The sequence below is a fragment of the Chlamydotis macqueenii genome, chromosome Z (genome assembly GCF_036417535.1).
Source record: "Chlamydotis macqueenii isolate bChlMac1 chromosome Z, bChlMac1.mat, whole genome shotgun sequence".
Lineage (NCBI taxonomy): Eukaryota > Metazoa > Chordata > Aves > Otidiformes > Otididae > Chlamydotis > Chlamydotis macqueenii.
The window spans coordinates 46,278,917-46,292,466 of NC_141593.1; the positions used below are offsets into that span (position 1 = coordinate 46,278,917).

A 13,550-nucleotide genomic window follows, 5' to 3' on the forward strand; every position below is an offset into this window, starting at 1 on the left:
CAAAGGATAGGGCTTCACAGGTTAAAAAGTCAGATATTGAAAGATGGATTTTTAAAATGAAAGGATGAGATGTCTAGAAGAATTGTACAGAAGGCTCCCAGTTATTCTTGAGAATTTAAAAAAAAATAATTTATAAGTCATTACCAAGTGTTGTACCAGTATTTGCTGAGGAGAAACAAATATACCAAATAAAAAAAAATAACTTGTTTCTAAAAAAGAAAAAAAATGGAGACCCAAAATACATTTTTAGAAATCTGTTTAATAGTTGAAATTTTTTCATTTGCAAAACAGGCAAAATGAGTGTGTGCTGCCTGAAGTAGCCCAGGGGACATTCACAAGCTCTGAAGACGAAATCAGTGTATTACTGTTTATAGAACTTTAAATGCCAACTGGCAAACTGACCATGTCTGGAAGGTGTAAGACTGGAGAAGTAGCTAAGGAAAACAACACAGAGAGTATATGGGTAGGAAGGGGAGGCTAACTATGGTGTGGATGCACCTACTGCCACAAATTCAGAGTACCATGCCAGGAGTACCCCTGTGGGGGACCCTCCCCAGAAAGGAGCGCAGAGACCAAGTGATGCCATTTGTCATACCAGCCTGACGGAAGTGAAGCCTGTCCTGACCACAAAAGTGACAGAAAGCCTGGAAAAAAGGGCTTGTGGAATAAGGTAACATCAGCGGATATGGCACGCAAGCTGTTGTCACTCGTAAAGCAAGGAGATGACAACTCCTCTTCTTCTTCCCCTCAGTTCTTCACTTTGTCTCTTGAAATGATGTTTATTCACATGTAGAAAATCTACAAGCAGAAAATGAAAGGAAGCTGGCCGACTTAATTTTTGGTTTATTGAATAAACTATATACAGTGAAAGGGTTAGCTTTGGCAACTATTAGACATAGAGTACCACATGCTGTTAGGTATGTAGTATGTAATCTATACAATGGTTGTTATTCTTACGCTCCTGCATCTTCAGTGTGAGACTTACATCAATCTATTAACAGAAGCCAATGCACTCAAGAGGACTCTCTTGCTTTTACTGCCGAATAAGATTTTTTTTTCCATTGGTATGCTGAATGACAGCTCTGTTCTCAGTATTTATAGATGATCTAACTTCAAGGAATATTTGAAGCCATTTCAGTACAATCTGTACCTTCTTGTATAACATGCAAGTAAGTTTAAGAAACTCTGGTTCATTCATCAGTAACAGAAACATCTACCTGATCTTGATGATGACATCTAATACAGCAGTTCTGAACAATGGCCTTATTTTTATAAATGTAGAATGAAACTGTTTATCCAGTAGCATGCCTTATCTCTTCACTCTGTGTGCATGCACAGTCAGATTTGTGCTTCGCAAAACTGAAGCAAGCATATCCATATTTTCCTTATAGCTATGGCAAATGTATGCCACTGACAGATGATGCTAAAGAGGCATAAAGCTGCTCCTCCACTGCTGCGAAGACAGTCGTGTCTACCTGCAATTAACCATCATCTAGACTCTGACAATCTTGGTCCAAAATTTAGGGCACCTTTCAAAGAGGAAACTTCTTAAAATACTGGTTGCAGCTTTTATGAACATTGAGTAGGGGTATAAAAAACCTTGCTGTTGAATGCACAACCACAAAAGCCTTCCTTCTGCACAACCCTCCACCTGTCAAGAACAAGGTCAATGATACCAAAACCTTAAAGAAAAATGTACTTGGAGCTTTAGATCTGTTAGGTAGCTCCAGTTCTTTAACTTCTTTTGTGATCTTCTGGCTTTTTTTCCACTCAACCTGGTCTCTAGTGGTAGTGGTCAGGGAGGTGGAGAGAGAGAAAGTAAAATTGTCTTCTGTTGCTAAGTCAGGATCATAGTAACCTCAAAACTGGGTCCAGCCTCAGGTGATTTGCTGTAGTATCTTATCGTTCAAAAAGTAGCCCATAGCAGGTATTTCAAAGGAGGGCATAGGAAACCTGACAACAGCAAAATGAAAAAAATACAGTCTAATGAATATTTTTTTCTAACCCCTAGTTGGCTTCATGTCCAAAGCAGGACTTTGGAGACAGGTATCTTCTAAACCCTCTTTTTTATTAGAGAATTAAAGTTCTAACACTATCATTTTGAATAACTCCATAAGATACATGACGTTTTACACATATACAAGCTGTATTTGCCAAAAAGGACTATCTAGTGGTGATGAACTGACTGGTGTGACTGGATATGTCATATGAAAAAACACTCAAATTCTTTATGCCTTTCTTTCTTTGTGTAATCAAATTGCTAGGTGCTATTAGCAGAAGAACTTGGAAGTGTCTCTGTTTCCAAGGTGCTAGGCAGCAGTTAACTTTGCAGGCATGTGGAGTGGGGGAAGCCCCATTAGTTACTCTCACTCAGGCTTTGCATTACTGTATATTAAATCAATCCAAATACTAGCTAGCATTTTCCTCACTAATACTATATTGAAAATGAAAGATTTTGATGTTAAACATACATTTATTCTAACCCATTTCTGTGCTAATGACAGCTAAACTAGCAAATGTAAATTACTCTCTGTCAGTACCAGGCACTATAGCTGTCATTGCCCCACTTCTTAGAGCTGTGCTGTATGAATTACAAGGCTGTCCCCATAGACTTCTGGGAATCCTGCTTCCTGGTGAACTAAGCAATAGTCAGCACCCTGTGCTTCCCAGAGCTTTGGCCCTCAAGTTCCCTGTGCACAAGGAACGAGGATTCTCCTTCACAGCCCTTCCTGCACAGAGCTGTATGTCCAGACTGCAGTGTGTCTATGCCTTCCTCTAAGCATCATCCCCTAAATGCTGCTCCACATCCAGAGTCCACGTAGCAGAACAGCACAGGTGAACCCCACTCACCTTCCAAGCAAGAGAGAATGTTAAGGAGGAGACTGAATACAGAATTCACTGCCGATAACACGTTACCTATCCGCCTTCAAAAATCACATGGGAAAAGTTCTTCCTTTTCAATGTCTTCCATCCTTTTTTCAGTGATGCTTGCTGACAGTGAATTTCTGCAAAGAATACAGATACAGTTGAAAGAAACACTGCATCAACTGAACTTCATTCATATTGTTAGCAATGGACTCAACTCGGCTCTAAAATCTAGATTTCCATCGTCTCCCCTCTAGAAGCTTGGCATATTGGCATCCAGGTTGGATGAGGCTCTGAGCAACCTGATCTAGTCAGAGATGTCCCTGCTCCTTGCAGGGGGGTTGGACTAGACCTTTGAAGGTCCCTTCCAATCCTAACCATTCTATGATTCTATGATATTGGGATAAATGGGTTTGGTTTTCACAATTAATAAAATTCAGGCCCCAGATTTGGAATCTTATTCAAATTTGAAAGCCCCACAGAGTTCATGGAGAGGACGAGGATCAGAGTTTGGATTCAGGTCCACTGCTGATGCAAAGTATTTCAGTCCTCTGATCTAACTGCTATTAACATGCAATATAATGTTTTACTCAGCATGGGGAGGTTTGACTTTCTGAAGCTGCATGCAGTAAATTGAATGCATTCAATTAGATACTAATGAATATGCAGCCCAACACTGCTGTATGACCAGCCATGCATGCAACATTATTCTAATTCAATCCAGTGCATAACTACACTCATGCATACAACACAGTAGTGAAGACTGATTACACTGTAACAGATTTAACAATAAGCATACAAACATATTATATGAACTACAAACACTGCACATGTTGCAGAGGAATGTTACCTGGTTTTTATTTTTTTTTTTAATAAACAGCCTGAGGGCACAAAGGGCCTGGCCGCACAAGCTTAAGAGTGGCTCCTTTCTGTGATGACGATGGTAGGTTTCAGATGAACTTGGGGTCAACTTGCCACCTGCAGTTAACTCAGTAGTCTCGCCTGCTGTTCCTCCTGTTCCTCTGCTATGTTGAAAATGAAATGCTTCTGTTCGTCTTGCTGCCCAAGAAAGTAATTTTGACTTCACATATGTTACAAGAATTATCAATAGATAATTAATGATGCAACATGTGGATTCACCTGGCTTTTATTTATCATTATGCATAACTGCAGACCCTCGGCTTGCGCATCCATTTATTTGCTTGAGAATTCACATGACATTACATGCATGACACAAAGGAATACATACAATATGACTGATTAACACTACTCTCCTGTTTCTTCTGTAGTCAAAGAATCTTGAGGCTTCAAATGTGTAATGGTAAAAGGAAAAATCTGTTATAAATTGTACATAGCTGTTCATTTTTCCTCAAATCAAATCCAAAATTAGGATAACAATATCTTTTGTCAGACACCACCAAGGCTGTTAAGATCTGATGAAGAGTATGACAAGTGAAAATGCTTGCTCACATTTTTTTCACATGAAGATAAATGTAAAACATTTTAATTTACAAAACCTGAAAAAAACAAAATAAAACCAAGCCACAGGCCAAGTACAACAGTCTCAGATGGCACGGGTTGATTTTTCACATGACTGTTACAAGGAAGGAAAGACTGCTAACCAAACTGTTTATACTGGGGCTTCAGTCCAGTTCCTGGAGTTGAAAACACAGTTCTTCATTTGTCAGGCTGGTCCATGCATACACACCGGTGCTTTCCTGATGTATAACAGCTGTTATTTTAAAAGCCATTCAAAACATCTGGACAAGCTTTTCCCATTAACTTCTTATTTTAAATGGGTGTCTAATTCACTAGATAACTGGCAATCTGTCCTGGTTTCAGCTGGGATGGAGCTAGTTTTCTTCCCAGTAGCTGTTGTGTTTTTGGACTTAGTATGGGATTTGGTATGCAAAGAATGTTGATAATACACTGATGTTATTAGTTGCAGTTAAGAGATGAAGGACTTTTTTTCGCCTTCCCAGGTTTTGCTAATGTGCATGTGCAAGAAGCTGGGAGGGGTATAGCCGGAACAGTTGACCCAAACTGGCCAAAGGAAGTATTCCATACCGTAGATGACACGCTCAGTATATAAGAGCGGGCTGGCCGGTGGGCAGCTCTCTTGCTGCTCGGGACTGTTTCGAGATCACTCTCAGTTACATTCCATGGTCGCTGCTCAGGACGGGCTGTATCAGTCATCGGGTCATCCGGTGATGAGAAATTGTGCATAATTAGCTTTGTGTATTTTATTATCCCTATATTCTATTATTATTATTATTAATAATATATATATGTAATCTTCTACTTTGCTGTCTTAGTAAGTTATCTTTATCTCAACCCATGAGTTTTCCTTTTCTTTCCGATTCACTCCCCAACTCCTCTGAAGCCGGGGAGGGTGAGTGAGCGTCTGTGTGGTATTTAGTTGCCAATTAGGCAAATCACAACAAAATCTTAGCCCGGTTTTAGTAATTTCTAAATGTTCACTTAAAGATTTAAGTGCCTTTTAAAACATTAATTCATTTAATCTCACAGTTGTCTGTGATGGGGGCTAATGGTTTCTCCAAAATAATGCCCTATGTTTGCAGCAGAGCCAGAGACTACACATCTCACCATCTCATGACTGAGCCACAAAAAAAGTTTTTTTCTTCTAGGAAGTGGTGCTGCTCATCTTACTTTGGGGTTTTGTTCCTCCTCAAGGTTAGTAGAGAGGTAAAGTAACAGAAACAATAGCCAGAAAACAGAAAGAAGGCAAATGTAGGATCCCTAATGACTGACTTCTTATGTTTGAGCTCTGCCATGTAGAGGAAAAGCAAGGGTAAGAATGCAGGCAGGGACAGGGCTGTGATGCAGTGTTATGAAGGGAATAAGTGCTTTGTGTCAAGCACGATGTGCGCTTATTAGGAAGAGATGCATTGAGACTTCCACATTGAATTAGGTAACTTGCTTCATCTTTTCTAACTGTTTTTTTAATCATACTTAGTAAATAATCCATAATACCAGAAGTCATATTGGCCCAAGACAGATCACTTTCTTCTATGACTGGTTTCGCAAGGTCTTGGAAAAAAATAACAGATTAAACAGGTGTGATGCATGCAGTAGGATCTATTTATAAAGTTATGGGTCAAAAAGGGATCAGAGCTGCCTTGATGTCTGTTTCTCCACTTATGGGAAACAGCACAGAGCAATTTATACAGCCTCATACCAGAAAAGCTTTCACTGCAGCTAGGGATCTAGGTTCCTCAGCTGGAGTAGTCACAGCTAACTTTACTAGATCTGCAGACCCAAACTTCAGTCACACTTCATCACGAGCCATCAGGTTACTTCTTACTGATAGCAGGCTGCAGAGAAATCAGCAATGGACATACCTAAATATAAATGTATGACATAGTAGACATAAATGTGTCTTTCAGGGACTTTTCTTTTATTTGTAATCAAAGGGCTTGACAGACCATTTGGTGCCAGGTGTCTTCTAAAGAGGGAATTGGTGCCTGTAATATCAGAATATCAGCTTTACTAATGCAGTACATACCTTGAGGCCTATGTTATGTTTCTTAATGCACAGGAGCAAGTTAATCAGCAAATGTGAATTTTAAAAATTCCTTAATCATATTTTCTTAATAAAGAATAGGCTTGTATGTGAAACACTACATGACAAAGCATGGCACAAACTGCTTCCTGTGGATACTTAAAACTTAAAGACACTGCATGGGGATTTCTAGAGCCAGATGATATTGAAATGCAGATTAAGATGCTAGATCCTGCTTCAAAACTCACCTAAAACCTCCTACTTTCAAAAAGGTTTTAGATCAGGAACTACAGGATCAGAATAATGAGTTAACAAGTCTTCACTGTTTTATGATAAACAGAAAATTGCCAATGCAAAATAACTAGCAAAACAGGAATATATGGGCTTCCTGCTTGAGAAAATATCCTGTGCTCTAGATGTGGTGAGAGGAAGATGAGCCAAGAAAATGGCCACCATATAGTCAAATACGCTGTAACATTAACAGAAAAAAAAATACCAAGTCTGTTTCACAGTGAAAGCCGAGAATCATTTTTGTATTGAAAGAACTATAAGACAAAGATACTTTGTTTTTGCAGACCATATAGCTTTAGATCAGCAAATATACTTAAGTATTAATGGCAGAGTTGTGACTTTAAGTGCAACACTGTTCCAATAGAGACATAGAGTGAAAGAGACTGCGCAGAAATAGACTACGAAAACAATAACTATCACAACTGTTTCATAAGCCAGTATCATTTAACTTCCAAGTGGTAAACCCAAATGTATTACCTGTATTGGAACTACAAATCTGCTTAGACATGAAATAATTTTAAAAGGTCACTACTGCAAATACCACAGAAATGTACATGATGAGTTTTTAAAAGTACAGTAGTAAAATTCTCAAATACCTCCGTAGTCTACATTGCCTGAAAACCAGAATCCTGTCATTTACCTGTCCTTGTGCTTTTACACCCCCCATCAGTGCACTATCTTGACAAATTAATGATTAAATTTTGTTAGGACTTACGAGGTCCAACTCAAACCTGCTGTATGCAAGTTAACTCAAAGTCAATGCATATAGACCATACAATTAGCACCTGAGCCTAAAAATAAGTAAATTTTCTCATCTAACACAAGAAATACTTAGCTGTCTATGGTTTGAGAAATGGTTTATGATAGACTATCAGCAACTGTAAGAGGTGAAATTCAAGCACTGTATCCAGTCATATAACTTTATATATGTTCCTTTGGAAAGGATTACTTCATTATTTTGATGCCAGAATTTGAAAACATGGTTTCCAGTTCCTAGAAGATGTCAGTACTATAGTCCTCTGAAATCAATGAGCTTAGCTTTTCAAGTGAAAATGCCTGCAACACACTATTTCCTATAGTTCTCAGAAAATACTCATAAAAATAAAATGATTCATGGACACTTCTTAGGACAATGCTGTACTTATGTACCACTCTTACAAAAATACTGTGACAGGTTTAAAATAATTGTAATAAGAACCTAATACAAGCTTATTGTTTCTTACATACAGTCTGGAAAAGATAACATACTTTAATTTGTCTCTGGTATCATTGTGGTAATATATTTTCATTTATAGCCTTTCTATGGCCAATTTGTAATCTGACACCTTTTGATAAGAAATTACTAATAAAACCTAAAAACATGCAGCTCCAAAGCAGCTCCCTAGGCTCATTTTGACAAATGCATTGTAGATTTTAAGCATATTCTAATTCTCACTGGCTTAAATTTCACAAAATTGGTACCCAGATAAGTGCCTTATTTGACATAACAAACAGGCAAAAATTTTCTAAAGCAGTTCTTGGCACATGGAAAGACCACTAAGAAAATATCCTTTAAGTGCTGTTGGAGCTATATTAATACCAGGTGAGAGATTTACCTGTAAAAGCAAAATTTAAAAGCGCACTTACAGTATCCAAAAATTATTTACTATGTGTTTTGCCATCTTCCTGTGCTTTCCACCCGGGGGACACAATTCAGAAGTTACTTTAAAAAACATACTTGCACAAAGTCTTACCTTGCAATCTGTGTTCTAGTATTGAAGTCAAGAGATCTCATTGAGCGTAAGACTTCTATACACCCCAAGTACTGTAAGGAAAAACAAACAGATGCAAAATGTATTATAATTGTTCTTGAGTTCTAGGAGAAAATGCAGCTAACCATTAAAAGGCATTGTACAATTCTTATTTTTACATTTGATTTATCCTATTGTCAGGTAGGTTTTTATGACTATGTTCTTGTAGGTAACAGATCTGTTCCATAAACATTTTATTTCATTTAAGTGTCAAGTTTGGTCCAAGATATCTTTTTATGTTTTATCTAATCACTGTAATACACCTAGTTCATAATGTGTTGCTGTGCTCTTTCATTTTCCTCTGTCTTAATTGTTCCATTTTAGATATGGCAATCTAGGGTCACGGCAATCCCAGGCACAAATACAGGCTGGGCAGAGAATGGATGGAGAGCAGCCCTGAGGAGAAGGACTTGGGAGTGCTGGTGGATGAGAAGCTTAACATGAGCAGGCAATGTGCCCTTGCGGCCCAGAAGGCCAACCGCAAGAGGAGCGTGGCCAGCAGGTCGAGGGAGGTGATTCTCCCCCTCTACTCTGCCCTGGTGAGACCCCACCTGGAGTACTGTGTCCAGTTCTGGAGCCCCCAGCACAAGAAGGACATGGACCAGTTGGAGAAGGTCCAGAGGAGGGCCACAAAGATGATAAAAGGGCTGGAGCACGTCTCTTATGAGGACAGGCTGAGAGAGTTGGGGCTGTTCAGCCTGGAGAAGAGGAGGCTCCGGGGAGACCTGATAGCGGTCTTCCAGTACCTCAAGGGGGCCTACAAGAAAGATGGGGAGAGGCTGTTTAGTAGGGCCTGTTGCAATAGGATGAGGGGTAATGGTTTTAAAATAGTGGGGGGTAGATTTATATTGGAAATTAGGAAAAAAATTTTTACAATGTGAGTTATAGAACACTGGCACAGGTTGCCCAGAGAGGTGGTGGAGGCCCCATTCCTGGAAACGTTCAAGGCCAGGCTGGATGAGGCTCTGAGCAACCTGATCTAGTTGGGGATGTCCCTGCTCCTTGTAGGCGGGTTGGACTAGATGACCTTTGAAGGTCCCTTCCAACCCTAACCATTCTATGATTCTATGATTCTATGATATAAAGCTAATCAAAGAAAAAATAATTTTAATGAAAAAGGAAATGTGGTAAAGCAAATTCATCTAACACCAGTCAGTAGGAAAATCTTATTTAAGAGGGAGAAAACAGCCGTATTAGGACAAAAAAGATAAGTTATAGCAGGGAAAGCTGAAAATAGCACCAGCAAAGAGGATTCCTTAATAACCAGCTCAGGGATAGACAAGATTTAATATTTTCATTAATGACACTAGTATAAAGATACTGGAAAATGCTAACAAAATATACTAATAACCCATGCTAGGAGATGGCTTCAACAGGGCCTTTCAAGAGAGGAATGACATGAAGGTTAGCTAATATTAGGAAAAGACTAGGTCTTATTGACTCAGATTTATGCCCTGCATCTCCATGAAAAAGAGCGAGTACTGTTAGAAAAATATGTTAAAATATAACACTGTCACAGGAGTGAGAAAAACTCAGGTGAGTCTTCTGGACTCATTTCCAAAAGTGGGCATAAGTTGCATGTGGATGTCTACATGCAGCTACAGGTCTCATCAGATATTTGGATAGCAGCTTTGTATAAACCAGCTGATGCCTGGCATATCCCATGGCAGTATCTTTGCATGTAGGCTAAGTACCCAATCACACATCTGACTTGTGAAAGTCAGAGGAAACAGAGATTAATCTTTACATAATGAACCTGATAACGCTATTCTAGTACTCTGTTTTTATATCAACTTTTATATCAGCTTTTATATATATTTGCAGTGTAATGCAATCTATTTGGGTATGCAACTGGTGCAAAAAATCCAGTGAGTCCACTATTTTGTGTCTGTTTGGAATTTTATTTATATTGAAAAAATGATCTCTTGAGTAGAGAATTAGTACATTAGTAACTATACTATCTGGAATTTCAGCAATGCTTTTTCAAATATGTCACAAACTGTTTACAAGCTGAGGGAGGATCTAGTTTATTTTCACATTTCCATTATTATTTAATTTATTGATATCAAATGTTACAATGTAATTACAACACTGAATTTAAAAAAAAAAAATTAGAATTCCACAGTTTCTGGAACAGGTTTTTTCAAGACTCATTTCCTAGAATTTTTTAGAAATCACCTGCAATCTTATGTTTTTTGAAAAGCTTCTAAAATCCTAATGGAAAATGTCTTGTCTATAGGGATACCAGCACAAGGACCCTTCAAGCTAAGGGTTGTATTCTCAAGCTTTTCAGATTATCATCACTTCTGTATCAGTGCAAATTTAGGTAACCCTTGCATCTTATTACACGTAGATTCCTTTTTTACATATACTTTTGTCAGATTACTTAAAGCATCCAAAACAACATTTTCTGATGCAGGAAGTTAAGCCATTAACTCTATTTTTAAGTGTCTCAGAGGGTGATTTAATTTGCTTGGAGATGAAGTTCGTTAAACATCAGTTGAGATAATCAGCTGAAGTCAGTTAAGTTATGCCAGTATACTGCAATGGAAGATGTTTTCCTGTACTGGTTTTGTGTTATTTTGTTTTAGTTCTAAGATGCTTTTATAGATAAATTTTCCCAAATATTTATTTAATGTGAGACATTTTTATATTTAAATATACTGTAAATGGTGTAACTATTCAAAGGTATCCCGGTGATTTTTTTTGCTACTGAAATGCTTGGTTTTCATTTTTTCATCAACCTGTTCATTTAGACCACTCTATACTAAAATACTCTTGGATTGCACTTGTTCCTTCACTTATTTATATTTGCCACAAGTCTTTTAAAGTGAAGTAATTGTACAATTTTGAGAAACAGGTCCAACATTTTAGAAGCAAATTCTGGGAAGAAGTTAGACAAGTACATGCAGGCGTGCAAATAATTACACAAACACATGTGCACACAAGTCACTGTCAAAATAAACACACAAATAATTACACAAATATCCATAAACATACTTAGAATGCGTGCATTTAGACTCCTTTGAGTCATACTACCTGATCTGCATTAACAAAGTAGAGACAAAACCAGACTGAAGGAAGATCAGATGGAAAAGTTATCCTGTACTTGTTTTATGTACAGCACAGAGACAGCTGAACACAACATAGTAAGGCTTGCAGTATTCCTGACTGATCAAGGCAAAGATGGCAACTGATTTTCTGAGATAAAAGATGTGAACATTTAATCACCACAGCATGTTTTCAAGTAACAAAATTACTATAAAAACTGACATTCAAAAGGTCCAAAGGCCAACTACAGGGACATATAACTCACCTACTGCTATGCTTCAATTATTCCCCAAGACCAACATTGCTTTCTAAAAATATCCATTTGAAGTACATCCTGACAAGGATCCACAAAAAGGAGACATACAACCAAGATAGCAAGTAAATAAATTATTCATTTATCTCAACAAATAAATATCCCAATTAAAAAGAAATGCTATCTTTTGCTTTAGGTATTCCATGAAACATTTAAATTACAGTTACAAATAGTCTACTTCTAAAAAAGTTCCTCTTCACCCAGCACATAATGTATATTCTAACCAATTAGCTACTGTGCACTGTGATATTTATGAGCCCCAACTAGCATCCTCCCTCTCATTGCTCAGGAAACAAATATACCGAGATGCAGCCCACCTTGAAGAAGGAAGATTTGGAACTACCCATTCCAAGCTCTCTTAGAAAATGTTCTGCCTTCTGTCTGCTTTCTGATATTTAAATGAGTTCCCAGCTTGTACACCTTCATTGAATAGTACTATGCCCTGAGGAAAAAGTCTTTCATATGAATCAATACCTTCCCATTCAGAGGTTTTAGATTCATAACTAGTACTTTGCACGCTAAACAGCATCTTGCAGGAAGTTGATGTAAATCTAAAAGCAGAGTGCCACATACTCCTGGGACCACACCTCTCTCATTGCATCAGATTCCAATACCCTTACTAGTTATAATTTTTCCAGGTAAATGTAAGAGAACGCCATATATCCCAGGTTTCTGGTTTGTCCCATAGGTGAAGATTTTTTTCATGTTCCCTGAAGTACCTCTGCCTTCTCTATGACACAGTCAGAAAATTCTTGTTTAACAACTGATTTTTTTTACTGTACCCTGTGTAAGAAAGGTTATTGAGTTCTACCAACGTTTTTCAGAAACAGACAGTTCACTACATGAGCGTTGAGTGCATTTGTGTGCATGGAGCAAAGAGAAAAGGCAAAGGAGAACCACCTTGTTCAGTGTTTCCTAACAAGCTCATTCAAGACATCGAGTTACTGGAAGAAGTCTTCCATTGTTTGACTCAGAAGCTAGTAGTAACTATAGCAACAAATAATTTTACAAAAACGCAGCCAGATGTAGCCCCATACAGCACTGCAGCAGTCCAACCTGGGAGTGACAATGGCTGGCTTGAACGCTTGAATAGCATATGCATGTCTAATAGCAGACGACTGTCATGGGTAGCATGAGGATCTGCCCATCACCTACTCTCAAACAAAATAAGGACTCCTAATCTCTGAGTCTGGACTACTGGGGCATCATTAGCTCACCAAAACTGTATGAGTATTCTTAATAAATTAAGATAGACTGATTTTAATCTGTGTAACCAGATGACCATCATCAAATCTGAGTGGTTCAAAACATTGCAGAGTACCTGCAACACACAGAGCCTCGTGCAAGTTATGTAAGAGATAACATGGTTACATCAGCAAAACAACATGCACTTGCATTGTTAGCCAAAAAATAAGCCAGTGCCTTCAAATATCAGTGTATCTGGAATCTGCACTAACATTACATGGCTGCTGCTAATAGCCTGGGGGCTCAAAAAATAGATTCATATTCCCAGAGTTCTGGCTGGTGTATGTAGATCCAATTTTTGAAAACAGAAATCTGTGAAACATAAGATATCTTCTAATAAGCTGGTCAATTCACTGCAAGTTTCTCACCCACAGGCTTAGGCTGTGCTTTTATTTAGCAAATATGCAAAAGTGAGCATCTTTTTACTTGCCACATCTGTTCCTCATGTATTTCTCAAGTCACATCTGAGTAC

At 38.2% G+C, this 13,550-nt stretch overlaps 1 protein-coding gene across 1 annotated transcript in view; it reads right to left on the bottom strand.

Moving 5' to 3' along the window:
- SHC3 (SHC adaptor protein 3) overlaps window positions 1–13,550 on the bottom strand; it is a 57,361-nt gene that overhangs the window by 27,198 nt on the left and 16,613 nt on the right. Inside the window, exon 2 of the mRNA XM_086770464.1 lies at window positions 8,413–8,483. Coding sequence (XP_086626590.1) covers window positions 8,413–8,483 — 71 coding nt within the window. The remainder of the gene's footprint in view (window positions 1–8,412; window positions 8,484–13,550) is intronic.